The 18,533-nt window shown below is 40.5% G+C and overlaps 1 protein-coding gene across 4 annotated transcripts in view; it reads right to left on the bottom strand.

Moving 5' to 3' along the window:
* The window catches only part of ITGA7 (integrin subunit alpha 7), a 243,330-nt gene that overhangs the window by 59,637 nt on the left and 165,160 nt on the right, over positions 1-18,533 (bottom strand). For all 4 annotated transcript variants that reach the window (XM_068267657.1, XM_068267654.1, XM_068267656.1 and 1 more), the window contains one exon: positions 1,284-1,491. In XM_068267657.1, coding sequence (XP_068123758.1) covers positions 1,284-1,491 — 208 coding nt within the window. The remainder of the gene's footprint in view (positions 1-1,283; positions 1,492-18,533) is intronic.

Raw genomic sequence — 18,533 nt, 5'->3', positions numbered from 1 at the left:
CTACAGTTAAAAGCGAAAATCAGAAAGCAAGGCTAGTGCTGTGAATACAGCTTTGTCCTGGCTGTCTTATCTGCCAATATTTACTTGCCAGTCCCCTCCTCTCAGCTGACATCCACACTGTATGTCGGGCACTGCCTACAAATCACTCCTGGACACTCACCACCAGCGGGTCTCAGGCTCAGCAAAAGCATCTTTGAATGTTCTGCTGGGGCTCCCTATTCATCTGCTACATATGAGAATCTGGATAATGGACAATGAAGAGCCCTAGTGGGACATTCAAAGATGCATTTGCTGGGGCTCCGAGTAAGACAGGAGAGAATGGCAGCAGTTGCAATCACAGTGGTACGTGGTACAATGCCAGAGCTGAAGTCGGGTAAGTGGTTGTGATGGACGTCAGGTGTGTGATGCTCCTACCACTTGGCCATAGCACAAGTGAAACCGGCAATTGGATTTGTCAGTAATCCTTGTGCTATGGCCAGGTGATAAGTAGCTTGCATGAGCAAGTTACATATCACCTCTAACAGGATGAGGCCCAAAATGTTTTTTAAACTCTGTAAAATTAAATTTTGCTGCAGCACACGTTAATACATATGGAGTTCTGAGTCTTATGTACATTTTAAGAAAACTGACAACGTGGGTTCCTCCCACCTAAACCTCTTTCACCCCTAATAACTGTAACTCATGCATGCTGGTATAGCGAGTATTTGAAGTGGGGCTCCGAACCCTAAACTATACCAGCCTGCACAGTCCATGATGTGACGGGCTCTTAAAGCCGTTGTCCATACAATCCACAATTTCATCAAATTTCCGCTCAGAATTTGGAATTACTAGACAGATTTTGGAATTTCCGACGTATTCAGAATTTAGCAGTTCCAAGCATCCCTAATCTTGAAATACATTTTTTGTGAATTGCTGTGAACATTAGTAAATAACAAGGCCTTTACAGCTGGTTGTCACTTATTTAGCTTAACAAATAGATGATGTTATTATATTTATACTTTTCAGTCTTTAAGTGAAACACTGATAACTTGCACCTAAACTAACCCAATAAGGAAACCTAATTCAATAAGAATAGTGCTAATACAATCTTTTTGTGAAGCATATAGACACATGCCACTATTGCTTATTCTTGGTGATGCCAATTATATTGTTGCAATGTGTGCTATCAATTACAAGTTAAAGGAAAAGATCATTGGCCACAAAGCATTTAAAAATATCTGCAATAAGTTTTTCAGTTCAATCCTATCCACATATGGTATATAATTGGTTGAAATTTCACTTACCCATCAGCATTGAGATCCTCCAGTGCTACAGAGTAACCAAAGGATGAAGCCAGAGTCTCTCCCCAAAGAGTTAGCTCTGGCACAAGTTGGCTTCCACTCTCCCGGCGCAGAACAACCACGGCACCTGTGTGATTTGCCCGGGGGGCCCCGCTTACAAAGCTCAGCTTTTCCTTGCCTGTCACCCCCCACCCCGAGTCCAATGAGAAACCTGGAGGATGTAGGGCAAGAGTCAGCAACTACTTCATGAACAACACTTGGAAAACATTTGGAAACACGACACACAGAAGATGTTAAAGACAGAAGAAAGCATGGAGGTTATAGATCACTGGGAGATCCATCTAAAATAAGAAGCCATGGTACAGATGGAGAGCATAAAAGGCTGCAGTCAAAGGCATTATAGTTTCTTTATTGACTGACAAAATCTCACTCCTTTACATGTAAATTTTCCATTTACATGAATGTTACTTTTTTACCAATTCCAATAAAAAGTAACAATGAATGCTTGACAGTTACTTTTATGTAAAATTTATAAATGACCAGTCAGTATGAAATTTAATTTAGGAGGTTAGTGGCAGACTAATGTTAACTTGAAATTGTTTGCTATACCACATGAAACATTGAAGTCTTTACTGATGTTCATATTATTTCATAATGCCCCCGGAACTTAATGTGCTAAAGAACTGTGTAGACCAGTAAAAAGTTTCCAATGCATCTTTAAGGGATCAGTATCACAAATTTAAGATCAATTTAGAATGGCATTATAAGAAAAGTTGCATTTCAATATGCATCAATAAAAGGATGGCGCTGCTTAACAGTAATGCATTACTCTACACCTGACCAATACAGTCTATTTCCTGTCCATGTAATCCAATATCACTTATAGGCCACTATGGGTTCCAAACAGCCTCCATTTAAGTGTGGATGAGCAGCACCACCACACCCAATGTATATAGACTCACCAGATGTGGCAACCTATAATGCAGGTCTAAGTGTGCTAAGGGACACTTAGGGGCGTTTTCCACCACTCCAGGCTTGTCTGAATACTGTAGTCTTTAATTCTGTTTCCTCTTGTTAATCAATAGTATGCTATTGAATAACAAGAGGAGACAGTATTATTGAATTCCAGTGATAGTGTTGGAACAGAACATTTTTAGGTACACAGAAGACAGATTAATTCCTTTATGTACAGAACAGGAAAGAAGCTGGCTGCTTTTTTTTTTTTTTTTTTATTCGGATGCCTATAGCAAAAATGAGTGACTCTGGCTTTGTTTTTATCAGCTAATCATTTTACTTCCTTCTGATAGCTGAGCAACAAGTCTATGCAGAGAGTACAGCAGAGAAAAATATGAGAAATATTGAGAAATATAGATGTTTAGCATTCCATTTTGGCTACTGAGGTATTCACTGCTCAGAGAGGTAGGAAGGAAATCATTGGTCAGCGGAGACACTCACAGACACAGCTCACTTACAATAGCACTGAAATATATGTTTATAGAATTCAACAATTCTATTCCTCCTGCATCTGTTATTTACCCCTACCTCCCAATCCCTCCTTATGAACTGTTCCTGAATACCTATGATGCATATTTACTATAGTAATGTGTACACAGTGGCTTAGCAATAGGAGATGCAGAGTTAGCGACCGCATCAGGTCCCCTGGACTAAAGGGGCCCTCCTTCATTCATTTTATTAGCTTTTCACTGGTGCTGTGCTGGTAATGAACACCCCTATATGTGCATTCCATAGTGGTAAATCTTAACAAATTGTTTCTTTCCTCCAAATACACCTCTCTGACTCTGCAGCTGTCCTTGATAGGTTTTTGGGCTCCATAGCAATAGAGTTGTTGGGACCCCATGTAAAACTCGCACAACAGGGCCCAAGCTCCTTAGTTAAGCCATTGTGTGTACATCAGAAGTTGTGGAATTTTAAATAAATGCTAATGAAAAAAAAATTACTGAAATGCTGCCAATTTGGATAAGGGCCCGTTTCCACTTGTGCGGTGGGAATCGCCGTGGAAAAAAATGTACATGCGGATGCGAATTTCGCATGCGGGTGTATGCGAATTTTCATGCGAGTTTGCATACGATTTCGCATGGATGACTATGTATGCGAATTTAACCATGGCAGTGCCTGTGTGCTTTTCCATTGTTTCTATGCGAAATCGTATGCGAATTCACATGAGAATTCGCATACCAAAACCGCATGCGAATTTCCTATTAAATACATTGTATGTGAATCGCATAGCGGTATGCGGTATGCAAATTCTGATGGCTCTGCCATGCAGATTTTTCTGCACAGAAAAACGCTCAGAAATCCTGACAAGTGGAAACAGTCCCATCCACTTGTATTGTCTATGCGAATCTGCATGCAGGAAACGCAGGAAACAGGCCCTAAGGACTTTATTGCAATGCCATTCAATTCATGATAGTGGTCTCTTAACACTGCACATGAGCTGAAAAAAACTCTTGTGTACAATAACTAACCAGGTCAGCTGGCATTAATAAGATCCTACACTTAGATTATGTCTGTAGTTTTCTATGATCTATTTATAAAAGTAAATGCAAAGGTCCATTAGGCTCAAAACTTCAACTACCATTCTTAAACTATTTTAGAATGATATATACTGTATATAAACTACTCTCATTTCAATATGGAACATAGGAAATAGTATTTGTTAATCTAGTCTATAGGCAAAAACACAAAATACAAACTATAGATTTCTTTTTTATAGACAAAACAAAACTAAATGTAATGTCTTTAAATTAAGTCAAAACTTAAGATTGTATGCATGGGGTTCTTCTACAAAGTTATACAGACTTTGGCGGTGTATGAAGTGTAACTCACCCTCGTAGTCCCCTTGTGCGCCCACTTTCGCTTATTCTGTGGCAATTTGTATCTCTGATACAAAGAACACAGCAGGACTCAGCTGCAAAGTGGTGCGACTAATAACCAGAAGTGGGCTCTAATAACAAGAAGTGGGTACACTTCATACATCGCCAAAGTCGGTATAACTTTCTTAAAGAAATTCATGCATAGCATCTTTAGTTTTGACTTCATAGTTTCTTATAAAAAGACTAAACCTACAACAGAAGACATTCTCAGACTACCAGGCCCCAGATCCTGTTCTGTAGCAGCAAACCAGGAAAAACATTAATTTATAGTTGGTGGTGTCATGGTCTAAAAGCGAAATTTCAACTTCGAAGAGGTAGTAGCTTCCTTCTGAGGCTTTTCACATAGGACAATTGGCTTGTAACAGACTCCTTTAACCAACTCTTAGTACGAAAATATCTCAGATACATTAAATACCAAATACAATTTAGTTAATGTGTATTTATTATTAGTTATTCATAAGCAGTACGTTTGGATTTGGTGGCCCATTTAATTTTGAAAATGGTCAGTAGAGGACACTTGGGCTTCTTCAGGGCAAGAATCAGCTCCCCCTCACTAGATGGTCCACTGACTAAGAGGCAGGTGAATCAGCAACCACACTCGTGTAGAAAGGTGAGTGAATGGAATGAAGTTAGACCAGCCCCCTGAATATGGTCCACAATTCACTGGCTCTTCTGGCTCTGGTTGTATTAGCCCAGCATGCTACATCTATGTATTCATACATTCACATGTTGGGTTAATGTGTGTCCAGTCCTGGCTGAGCCTGTCACAATACTTACAATCATATAGCAGAGATGATAACATTAATTACTTCATCCACCTTTGCTAGCATTATCAGTGAACAGTTGTAAATGAACAAAATATTTTTATATATGCACTGCATAGATAATTACAGTACTTTTTTTTTTTTTTTTTTTTAATTGGTGTCCCTCCATCACTTTTCTGGATGGGTTGGAATAGGATAAAAACTATAAGACATTTTAACGTTTATTATTATAATGTATTATTATTTTATTAATATTATTGTTGTTTTTTTAATGATGTATCTATGTAGCGCTGGCATGTTCTATAGTGCTTCACAGAGAGCACTGAAGAATTAATCTGACTTTGTGTATGTGTCCAAGATTGTGGATTTATGCAATTTCTGTAACATTTCTTTTCAAGTTGAATTATCATCACATATATGACCCCCTCCCCACCACCACCACCTGCCCAGCAGTCATCAATCTACAAGTCGTTAGGCCCCTAAAAAGTCCTTAATACCCCCCGCCTACCTGCATCCATAACAAGTGCAGCTACACGGCCCATGTACAAGTGTAATCACCAAGACGCCCCAAAACAATGTGAATTTAATGATTCCCTTTCCCCTACCTATATCAAAAGGACTTGCAAAGACATCTTTTCCCCATGCATAGCAAGTGCAATCAATGTGACACCCTCCCTATTCCCTTAGCAAATATGGCAACCATGAAACTCCTAGAATCCCCACCATTACATATATGGCCATCTTGAAAGCCCTTCCCATCCTCAAAATAACAAGTGAGCCACCATGTTACCCATCCCTTCCACCATGCAAAGTTGTGCAGCATTGGTGGATTCATCTTGCTACTTCCAAGTCATCTTACAGAACACGTGAGAAGGCTCAGGAGCACCACAGAGGTGGTAATGTACATCCACCAGTGCTGGGATAATTACATAAGAGGGAGCAGTGACTACCAGTGAAGTGCTGGAGGGGGCCCATGTATTAGTGAGAGGATGGTGATAAACTTTACATTTTTATATTTCAATGTGTCTGCTAAAAGCTCAAGAACAGTTATTTCTGTATATTGCCTAAAGAAGTGGGTGAAATACATGTGAAACGCATTGCATGGCTGTTTTGGTGTGTTCAGTAAAGTGTGTTTACTTGCATTTGACCAACTGAGTCTTCTATGGCGCAGGTAAGTCCACCTCCAATTTTTAAACTGGTTTTAGTGTGTTTTATCCTTTTTGGCGCCTCTGTTACGATCAGTTATTTACCTATGTATCCCCAGCCGGTGGAGGGGTGGTAGCCCCCCATTTTTCCACTGCTGGTGGAAGGGTGGAACCCCCTATGTATCCACAGCCGGTGGAGGGGTGGTACCCCCTATCTTCCCAACTACAGAGAGCGACTTCTTAACAGGAGTGGGGTTGGATCGAATCTCTCCACTTGCCTTTACAATGGTTACCTTAGTGGTAACCCATATTTGTGAGAATCATTTCACATGCAATTGCCTTTATAATTGTTCTTTTTAACATACTACACGAATGTGGGTGCTCGATCTCCCTCTGTTTTTCCATAATCTTGAAATCTAGACTTTTAATCTTTAAAACCAAAATAAGAAGAATACAGAATGCCAAGAAAGTCTTATTTAAGTGATTATTTCTATAGCTTATCTAATCAGTTTTGTCTTAACTTTAATCGCTATTGGACTAAGAGGCGGCCCAGGGCCCCCAACACCCCCCCCCCCCACACACACACACACACACACACACACACACACACACACACACCTTAATCTCTAGTTATCTGGCTTGCAGTCACTGCCATGTATCCCCTTTTCTTATTTCTCTCTGCTTCAAACATAATAGGGGAATGATAGCTTAGTGAGTTGTGCACCTCCTTCTACACTGTGCCCTGAGGCTGGAGCCTCTTCCACCTCTGCCTCAGCCCGGCCCTGCACACAGGATATCCTTCTGGTGGATTTTTTAACTCAATCTCATCGTTAAGCTGTTACCCTAGTAAAGTCTTCATTTGAAGATATGCAGTGTAGTAATGCAAACTAAGTTTGTCTAATAGTTGACCCAACTGTGCCTAAGGTAAGAATAAATCAGGCTCTGCACAATATGTTTAGATCTCCAATGGGTTTTATCTACAGGATGTTGCTTCCTCGGGTGACCTCTTTTGCTAGCCTTCATCACTTTGTAAGCTGGCCAGTTGGGGATTTGCACTCTCAGAACTTATCAAAACATTATCATCATGCACATTGACCTTGTTGACTCTGAGGAAGTCAGTGCTGCTGTATAAATCACACATCAGGCCTATATTATGAAGGTGTTTGAAATGCTCTGACTACCCTATAGCGCTTTATGCATGTTCTATGTCTATTTTTGTGCGTTACCTCACTGCCTGGATAATGCAATAATGACTGTTAATATATTTTGTATCTGTGAATATAATGTGCATACAGTATATGCATATGACAGCCATTGACATGACTATCCACATGCCTTTCTACAGTTGTGACACTGAAACTTTTATGCCATATTGTTTATTATCAATTTTTAGTGTTCAAAATAATAGTTTACAACTAGAATACCTATAAAGAAGACAAAGCATACAGCTAATTTCATTGCAGTGTCATTGACTTGGGCACCTCCATAGGCTGTAATGTGAATTACGGCTATAGCAGTACTCACTGACAAAAAACGGAGCTCAAATTGGCAAAAAGACGAAGTGGTTTTCACACCAGCAATAGCGGATTCCCCCTCCCCGAGTTGCAACAACTCAATGAGGGAATAGTAATGAGCAAGAGCAGGTGTTTGGCTAGAGCAAACTTCTTTTGGCTTCCCACTGTGCCCAATTGTTTAAATGTACACCCTATACATTATCTTGAGGAATTGTTTCTTATGTGTATTGTATTATACTTTCTAACACCCATAAGGACCCTACTTTGATTTGATGCTAACTTTAAAATGTGTTTTAACATGTCAAAGCCCTGCTTTTGCTTATGAAAATGTAATGGGGCTGCTAATGATGTCTAATGATGCAAACTGATGTGAGTTTCAAGAAAGTACTTATATTTTTTCATAAACCAGTTGCCTACCTAAAGAAAGCAACACTGCCTTTGCTATTTTTATGTTCTGGAATAATTGGATATTGAAGCACCAGTTCAATACTGTGTTCAACGTTTACAGAAAATGAAGGACATTTTGTAATTTTCAAACCTACCCAGTAAATGGTGTCTAAATATTGCATTTTCTTGTACTGAATAATTACAGGACCATTACTGTTTATCACTAGTGTTCTAGTATATGAACATTTTATGCCCATGAAAGGGCTGTTTGTAAGCCATAATTGTTTATTCAATACATGAACTTTAATGCACTGCTACTGTATAATGTTATATGAATCCAAGAGTTTTTTCTTTTTTTTAAAGGTGGATGATGCATTTAAAACCATGTTTGCAATGCGTGTCATTCCAATCCACAGAACCACAAGCAGTAATCAAGAGCAATACAGCAGCAAGGCAATGATGGAAAGCAGAACCAGCAAGACTAGTGACTATGTTAGCCAGTAGCAAGCTCATGCAATAGAAGCAATGTGCAGTGTTGGGTTGATATTATGACTTGCAACATTTATACCAGCCTATGATGCATGAAATAAAATGAATATACTATTGTGATTTACTGCAGCCTCTTATAAACTTTCACCTTAAGGCTGCTTTCACAGTAAGACGTTACAGGCGCATGTTAGTGCAGCCTGTAACGCAGCCCAGCTCACAGCAATGTAAAAGCAATGGGCTGTTCACAGTGCCCACGTTGCGTTACATTGTAACGCTGCACGTTCTGTGAAAGTGCAGCATACTGTGTGTTATAAGTTAGACTGCTTGCCCATGCGCAGTAATTAGACACATGGCTAATTAATATTCACTGCACTGCTGACGTGCAGTGTTTTCTTCCTGGAGCGGCCGCTTTGTGCGCTGATTGGCTGGCGGGACCACGTGATGCGGAGTGGAACACTGATGCAGAGTGGAACACTCCGCATCACTTAGTCCTGCCAGCCAATCAGCGCCACGGAGACGCAGTGCGCACAAAGAGCTGCACAACGCGGCTCACTCTGGCGTCCTCCTTAAACACCACCAGGCGTTGCGTTAGGGGCACGTTATGCGACCATAACGTCCCCTAAAATGCAACGTCTTGGTGTGAAAGAGGCCTTAAAGAACCAAATCGTAAACTGTAAAATACATGGGTATGCATATGTATAAAAGGTACATTTGTCCCAGAATAAAATGCACTATAGATTGCTATATTTCTTAACCTCCCTGGCGGTATTGACGGTTCTGCACGTCAATACAGAACATGCTGCGAACTATTTTGATGTGTATACACGTCAATACTCTCCTGCAATGTATACTAGACCCTTGCTTGACACATTTTGGCAAGTTATAGGAAAAGAAAAAAGGTTATGAAAATTAATTGGATCATTTTTTGCGCAGAACTCTTGGGGAAACTGAACACCAAGGTTACTGTCAGTTTTTTTCTTTTGTTTTTTTTATACAATACATTTTTATTGATACAAAATTTCTGACTACAAACAAAAAAATAATAATATTTCAACAAAATAAATAGAAAAAAACAAAAATAAAAACAAAATAACCAATCCCCTCCTCTCCACCCCCCTTTTCACCTACCCGTCTCCCCGGTCCTCCTATATTCTTCAGAATTCATAAATTCAATCCATCCCATCCACTTAGAAGAAATACTCTCCCATCTATCCATTTGTAGGGCAATCTGTTCTTTCTGCCTCTTTTATCATCAAAATCCTTTTAATCCAAGCATATAATGAAGGAGGATCTAGGTGTCTTCATTTGACTGGGATTAACCCTCCTGGCGGTTAATTTTTTTTGCCATATAGGCAAAAATCCTTTTTTTTTTTATTTTTTTTGTTTTGTTTCATGTAAAGCTACCAGAGTGGTAGCTACATGAAACACCACTAGAGGGCGCATGTGTCCCTCTAGTGCGATCGTCGCCGGCATCAATAGCAAACAGGGGAACGCGTATATAACGCGCTCCCCTGTTTGGCTTCTCCTGTCGCCATGGCGACGATCGGAATGACGTCATAGACGTCAGCCGACGTCCTGACGTCAGACGCCTCCGATCCAGCCCATAGCGCTGCCCGGAACTCATTGGTCCGGGCAGCGCAGGGCTCTGGCGGGGGGGGCCTCTTGCGTCGCTGCGTGCGGGCGATCGCCGCAGAGCGGCGGCGATCAAGCTGTACGCGCGGCTAGCAAAGTGCTAGCTGCGCGTACAGCATTTTAAATGGAGCAAATCGCCCCACCAGGGGCTGAGATATCTTCCTGCGCAGCATAGCCTGAGCTCAGCTCGGGCTTACCGCCAGGAAGGTTAAACTTTTGGCTGCAATAAGCAACTGAGGCAGCACAGATCTTTTATATCTATCAGGGATTATTGTCCGAAGGTCAGTAAATTTAGTGGCATGGACCTGACTGAAGATACTCTTGTGAAGAGTATTAGCTATGACTAAGAACCGAAAAGGGTTCAAAATGCATTAGCTAGCTATTAAGGTATTGCAAATGGTGCTGTGAATATTGTGCTATGCTGCTTTATTAGAATTCAAATAAAGTGTTGTTTTCTGGCAAAATACAAGAATAGAGGGGACTTTTACACTAGTACTCTTGTGAAGGGATCCAATGAGGCACTAGTTATGTGTCTCGCTGCATTTATCCCATCTTATAAATATTGTGCTCAGCGGCAAAGCAAGCTAATAGATGTGCAATTTTTCCCCCCATGAGACCTTGTTAGCATTGACACTTATTGGTTAAATTGATTAAACAATGTTTAACTCCCACCCAAAATGTAAATATATGAGTGCCTTCTGTGGACTATTTTTACATTTGTATTTTGAAGATGAAGAGCAATACAAATAGAATCCATGAAAAAGCTGATGTAAATAATTAAAAGTTGAATATTACTAGCCAACAGGACAAAGTAATCTAAAAAGCACTATACCGATGCAATGTATAAGTGGAAAAGTCAAGCATGATGTATGACTGGCAATGAAAGCTGCACTGCCTGTACACAATAACATAACTCAGCAACTAGAAGTTCCAAAAGACAAGTACAGTGAACTATCTCCTAATGTTAACTATATATAGCCATAAAACTTATTTACTAACACAATTCTATTCACATTTTTCTGTAGTGTGCCATAGAGGTGAAAGATGTAATGTTTCGTACACAAACTCAATACAGGCTGCATTTAAAGTGTACATAAACTAACAAAACCTTGTATTGTTTTTGTTTGTGTTTGTTAAGCAACTGCCAAGACAAATTCCTTGTAGGTGCAAACTTACTTGGCGAAAATAAATTGATTCTGATGTGACTTGATGATATAGACATGGACACATGTAGTACCAAGCCTACTTAGAGCTTGTCTGTGCTCACTTTCATTTGCATTGCAGTGCTTTATCTGTGCAAACTATGCATTAGGCACACAGACTCTTTATAAAGACATTCAGAAAGTCCCCCTAGTTACAAACTACTCAAGTTACAATTTTTCATACCTACAGTACTGGTTTTTTTTTATTACTTATGTTTTGTTGTTATGTGTTACAGTATTGTATAAACTATTGTAAGTAGTTAAAAAAAATTAAAAGCAGGTTGAAAACAATCAAAAGACATAGTTTATACAATGGCTATCATTCATAAAGCATTCCCGCATGCGAAAATGCTAAAAACAGCCGACTTAACCGAACACTGAGCAAAATGTCAATTCATAAAGGCTGTTTCCGCATGCGAAGCTGACATTTCCGAGCAGAGCAATAAATTATCGCATTGTGTGGTGATTCCATGCGGAAATGTAACAAAATGTAAATTCATAAAACTTTACGCAAGCGGTATGCGGACGGGGATTACCGCTCCCCTGGATGTAGCGATAAGCATGCGGAGTACATGTAAGAGAATGGGACAGACCTCCCAAGCAGCAGCAGAGAGAACACCGCATGGAGGGACTCGGCCAGCTTCTCCTGTTTCTGCATGCCTACCGCCAGCCAACAGCGCATATCTCTGCACTCCTATCGCAACAGGCAACATTTTTATGCATGACCACCTAGAAGGCTGAAATACCGACAGCGGTATTTTCCCGCACGGATTATTGTTACCGACAACACTTTTATGAATGATAGCCAATATTTCCATATCCAAAGTTGTCTGAAAGTAAATAATTTATCCACATTTCACTATGTTTAAAGTGACTCTGTAACAAAAATTACAACGTTTTTTCTACCATCCTACAAGTTCCTAAAGCTATTCTAATGTGTTCTGGCTTACTGCAGCTCTTTCTACTATAACCATCTCTGTAATAAATCAATGTATCTTTCCCCTGTCAGACTTGTCGGCCTGTGTCTGGAAGGCTGCCAAGTTCTTCAGTGTTGAACGGTTCCTCTATGCACACTCCAGTGTGTGTTTTATTTACATAAGCCAGCAGCTTCTCTGCTATCTTATCAGTGATAGAAGAGAGCTGGATAAAAATCCTCCTCTGGAGGCTGTGAAAGGAGCTGGTCTGTCACATACTAACGAAATAGGCAGAGCTGTCTGCAGGAAGCCTGTAATGTTCAGTGCATGAGAGAAGCTGGGGACAGAAGGTAAACACACACAAGTGATCTCTTGAGATTCAGAAGTAAAGGTGCCCATACACTCGTCAGATTGGCAGCAGATAGATAAGAAATGCATCTGATGATCTATCTGATGCGTTTTTAGAACATTTTTTACCAGGATAGAATTCCAATAGATTTCAGTTTGAAATCTATTGAAATTCGATCTGATGGCATTTTTTTGCCATCAGATTTCCATTAAGGCCAATGCAAACTGATAAGCAATCTCATCAGATCGACCTAAATTTTCCACCCTGCAAGTTCGATGGAAATCCATCGAAATCGATCGGAATCGGCCGTCGATCGGTCGATTGGCCAACCGATTTGCAATCGATTGATCGATCGATCGGGATCGATCGGTCGGCCAGAAAATCGGCTGAGTGTATGGGCTGCTTAAGGCTGTATACAGCCTGCTTGTGTATGGATGTATTTTCTATGTGTGGACATGCTGTACATCAACCTAATTCCTGTTTTGGTGGCCATTTTGTTTGTTTATAAACAAACTTTTTAAAACTGTTTTTGACTACTTTTAATGCGGCGGGGAGCGGTGAAATTGTGACAGAGGGGAATAGGAGATGTCCCCTAACGCACTGGTATGTTTACTTTTGTGCAATTTTAACAATACGGAATCTCTTTAACACAGGACTTAACTTACAATCTAAATCAACTTACAAACAAACTGGCTGAACATAAACTGTTTATAACTAGGGCAGCAGTAGTGTTCACATATCTGAATAGTAATTAAACCTCTCCTCTAAAAGCTGAATGAACCAGATTCCACCTCACACTGTCATGGCTACTATACTTCACATTACAATTGCTCTTAAACTGAAAATAGGTTTCTAAGACTGCAGGAACATTCTATTTATCATTTCTACTACACATTCAATTAATTGTCTCATAAGTTTTTTCAGTTCAGGTTTCTTTAAAAAGTGCACCAGAGAGAAATAATATTAAAAGATGTATACATACCTGGGGCTTCCTCCAGCCCCATCCTCATTGATCGCTCCCACCCCGCCGTCCTCAGGTATCTCCATCTTCTGTGCTGGATCCCATAACATTGGCCAGTCGAAGCCAGTCTGCACAAGTGCAGTGCGGTCTCTCCATCTCTTTCTCAGAGAATAGTATTATGCAGGCGCAGTACTATTCTCCACCGGAGAGATATGGAGAGAACGCAATGCGCTTGAGCAGACTGGCCGCGGTTGGCCGAAGTTACATGACCCAGTGTGACGCACGCGTTTCCCGAGAAAACCGCGCGTACGCCATTCACGGCACAGCGCCCTTGCAAGTTTCATTGCAAGCAACCAGAGTGACATTTTTTGGTTTAAATCCACTTTTTTTTTTCTCTGCTCCCTGGCTCTTTGGTAGCTTCTAACTACAAAATCTCTCACCTACACAGGACAGGGTGTTTCCTGGCCGTATGTAGCCCCCTAGAGAGTTTATAAGCTCATCCATCAGATGAAGGGTAGATATCAGCTGACAGAAGCTCATAAATTGCAGTTTTCTCCAGACTGATCGGCCCCAGTCTCAGCAGGAGATCTGACACCTAGGCTGCTGCCCGAGCTTCAAAAGACTTCTGACCTTAGGAAAACCTTTCTGTGATCTCACAAATATGAAATCCCTGTTTTGTCATAAAGATGACTTTCCAAATAGGCAACGGCCTTTAGAACCCGCTTATTATGAAATTCGGAACAAACCACACAATTGGATGTTTCCGAATTAACGGTAAGCCCTGCCAAAGCAGAGATATGCATTTTGGGGTCACCGTTCACTCTAAACCCCCCAAGTTTGATATCATTGTTATCGTTAAATTCTGATCGACCTGAAAATGTTGTTAGATTTAACATAACCTGTATGGTTTGAAGATTAGCACACCTATCATGATTCAGGTATATTTTTGTGTTCATGCGAGGGGCAGGCAGATCTCCTTTTCCAAAGAGGTGTGTGATCCAAGCCCCCTAACCCCTCCTTGCTGGAGTGGGGGCTATAACCACAGAGAGCCCAGAAAGCTCTGGGTCCATTGTACCTGAAATCCTGGCCTCATAACATCTGGGCAGCCAGCGGGACACTGGCGCAAAATCTCCATTGGATTTCTCACAAGGCCTCTGGCCGCATGGCAAAACCACCATTTTGGGACTTTCTCACAAAGGCCTAGGGCCACATGGCAATCGGCCATTCTGGACTTTGATTGCCGCATGGACTACCAATAACGGTATTTGAACTGTATATTCGGACATTCTGTTTCTTTTCATCTCTACTCTATCAAACCAAACTATTCAAAGTAAGCTGTGTGTATGTAGTTTTCGAATAAAACTAACGATTTTTATCGTTTAGTCTTGTGCCTGTTCTGGTCATCTGATTGCTGCTATAACGAATCTGCCCTCTGAAGAGTCAGTCATACTACCGCATTGTTTTATTACTTGCTTATAAATTGTTGATTTGCTAGCTAGGTTGTAAATAACCGTTTCTTCCTTTTAGGATTAGCTAGTACCAGATTTCCTGTGCGAAATCGATAACTTTAGTTTTCTCGATTGGAGACAATCGAGATTGCATCATATATGGACCCAGTAACCTTTCTTTAACGTCGCATTGCTCACAGTCTTTAAGCCTTCGGAAGTGACTATTCCCCGAACGGTGACTGGAGCATGTTGAACGTGATTGGGCTGGCTACTGTATTATGATAGCGGGGGTCTCTTTCCTCCCTACTGAACTGGAAGAGTGGTGGCAGTGTATTTACCCGATTTCCAGTGCGAAATCGATATTTTTTCAGTTTACCGATTGTATATACAATCAGGATTGTACATGTATGGGCACCTCCAACCAATCTTGACCGTTTACTACGCACACAGTGAATTTGCCTGCAGCAGTCTCTAGTGCATGATATCTGCATGGCAACAGTGGCCTAGTAATACGCGATTGGTGAAGGACTGTCCCTGTACATATTGTCGACAGCTGCGTGACCAATCTTTATTGTCAGTCTGTTCACCGTACTTCCTGCGTATGCTAACGGGAGCAGATTAGACGGGATTGGCGCGCTCTGTCGCCTTTTCTTTCTTACCTCTGACGATCCAGCACCCGGTCTTTGTTGTCCGTCTGCACCCGTACTTCCTGCGTACGCTAACGGGAGCAGATCTCAATGGGATCATGGGGCTGGATTGTCACACCCGGTACCTGGTACAAAACAGAGAAGACTGAGGACTGCGTCGTGGGAGCGATCCGTGAGGAAGCCCCAGGTATGTATAAATCTTTTAATATTGTTTCTCTCTGGTTTTCTTTAACAATCATTGCTCAATGGCAAGGCAACTCTGCTGTGTACAAACACTCTTCTCAGCTACAGCAACATGTACTGTTCAATGGATAGGAGAGCAGTCACAACAGAGCGGCACATGAGCAATCAGCTTTTGGTGGCTGGGGTAAGTGAAAATACAATGGGCTCGATTCACAAAGCGGTGATATCCCAGTTAAAGACTTTAGGCGTGATAACCAGTTTATCATGCCTAAACTCAGTTTAGGCATGATAAATTTAGGCATGATAAGTTTAGGCGTGATAAGTTTAGGCGTGATAAGTTTAAATAAGTTTAGATCGCAAAGTCCCGCGCGCAAAGCAGCGCCATTAAACTCTATGCGACGTTTCGCGCACCAGACTTGCCTAAACTTATCACGCCTAAACTCATCATGCCTAAACTTATCATGCCTAAATTGAGTTTAGGCGTGCTAAGGGGCTTTTCACCAGCGTGCTAACAGTTTGCACCGCTTTGTGGATCAAGCCCATTGCATGTATTTGGTTGTGTCATTTAGAGATTCAGTGTGCTGGATCGTGACATGATGCTAGGGGGCAACATTCTAAATGATCATCCAAGTCCTCACAGAACGAGTATCTCAGTCAATAATATATAAATAATTATTATATATATATATATATATATATATATATATATATATATATATATATATATATATATATTCAAGGAATGGGAAGTTAGTATCTATAGGATATTAACATTGTTATCCATACGTCCTTTCTCTGTGACACTTTGGGTTCACATTAGAGCACTAAAAAAACTGTGATAAACATGGCACAGACACTAACCCTTTCCTAACTTTGCTAAACTAGGAACTAGAAAAAGTTGGATTTTCAAGGGGAATAATTACAGTAAATGAATGCCGCTGTTACACTGTTAATGGCAGGGTCCTGAAACTTGACAAAGCTGGTCATTGGGTGACTGGGGTTAAAATTCATGAAACAAAATTCAGCCATTCATTTTGAATGTGAAATTTAAACTGCAGTTCATGGTAGGGTGCTCAAACTTGGCACAGCTGGTCACTGGGTGACTCAGGTCACAATTGGACAAAATCAGATTGGACCAATCAAAATTCACAATTGTGCAATGTGATTTGTAAAATCTGATTGATCCAATTGTGCAATATGATTGATCCAACCATGCAACGTGATTGGTTCAATCGTGTAATTTGATTGGTCCAATCTTATTAGTCCAATTGTGCAATACAATTTTTCCAATCATGCAATGGGATTGTTTCAATCTGATTGGTCCAATGATTTATTTGTATTAGTCCAAGTAAGTCGTATCTCATTGATACAATCATGCAATATGATTGGTCTAATTGTGCAATTTTGATTGGTCAGATCTGATTGGTTGAATCGTGTAATACTGTTGGTCCAGTCTGACTAGCCCAAGCATGCAATTAAACTGGTCCAATCTGATTGGTACAATGTAATTGATCTAATTGTGCAATTCAAGATGCACACGCAACATCCGGAGAAATGGTGTGCACATTCCTACCCAGACAGCATACGGACCACCACTAGCTAGATTTACAATAATCTGCAACAATTTACTGTATTCCTTACCAATCAAACAAGCTTAATTTTTCCTATTACAGTAGAATCCCTTTATAGTAAACACTAATACCATGGGACCTGGCCAAGTAGTTTACTATATCAGGATTTGCCATACATTGTATTCTCATACAGGCACATGGATGGGACCTAGGGACAGGGTTTACTATAACCCACAGTTGTCGAACTCCAGTCCTTGAGAGCCATATTCATGGATGCGTTTAGAATGAACAGAGAAATGTGTTCTACTTCTCTTCCTGATTCGGTCGCATCAATTCATTTGAGCTGTGCCAAAAATGTGTAAGATTCTACTGTACAAAAGTCTACTGAAAATCTCTTTTTAAATGTTTGTATGGGATGTCACTATTCTTCGTATTAAATTACTAAATAAAGGCCATAGTGGTCCATACTTTAGACCAGTATTCCAAACTTTTTTTTTTTAGGTTGAGACATATCACAATCAGCCCTGGGCCACCCATGAGCCTGGGTGAGGCAGGTTCCTCAGGCGGCGGAAGTAGGGGGGAGGCGGCACCTGCCCAAAAAGTCTAGACCCAGCCCTGACTACACTGAAACTTCAGATTCTCCTAACAGATCGGTTCTCCTTCAATTAACTTTCCACCTGATTTTTCACCCAGAAGGTAATTCCTTCATGTTCTCTACCAAAGAACTTATCACCGAGCAACTGTAAAAAAAAAAAAACCCTAACAAATGAGTTAAAAACTAAAAACAAAACTACCGGTATTTGAGCTTTTTTCTTGTGTGTTCGATAAAAAAGGTATTTTACCAATTGGCCCATGTGCAATTAACTTTTTCCTCTTAAGTTTTCCCTTAGGAGATAATTTTTCTTTTTGTATTTAAAATATTTTTTAGCACTTTGCAAGTGAAAATGTAGCAAAACGTGGGAGAAAAGGTACTATTAAAATTATTATGAGGTGTTTTTTTTTGCTTGCTGGTGGTTTAAAATGTATTTTATTGATAGTTGAAGTTTTAAAAATATCACCTAGGAGAAAACTCAGGAAAAACAGTGAATTGCTAGGTGTGAAAATATGTCTTGCAAGAAAATGTAAAATTGTTACAGTTCTCTGCAGTAAGCAT

The sequence above is a fragment of the Hyperolius riggenbachi genome, chromosome 2 (genome assembly GCF_040937935.1).
Source record: "Hyperolius riggenbachi isolate aHypRig1 chromosome 2, aHypRig1.pri, whole genome shotgun sequence".
In the NCBI taxonomy this organism is placed as follows: domain Eukaryota; kingdom Metazoa; phylum Chordata; class Amphibia; order Anura; family Hyperoliidae; genus Hyperolius; species Hyperolius riggenbachi.
The sequence above is the reverse complement of the archived record's forward strand: the minus strand, read 5'-3'. Positions and strand labels throughout refer to the sequence as shown.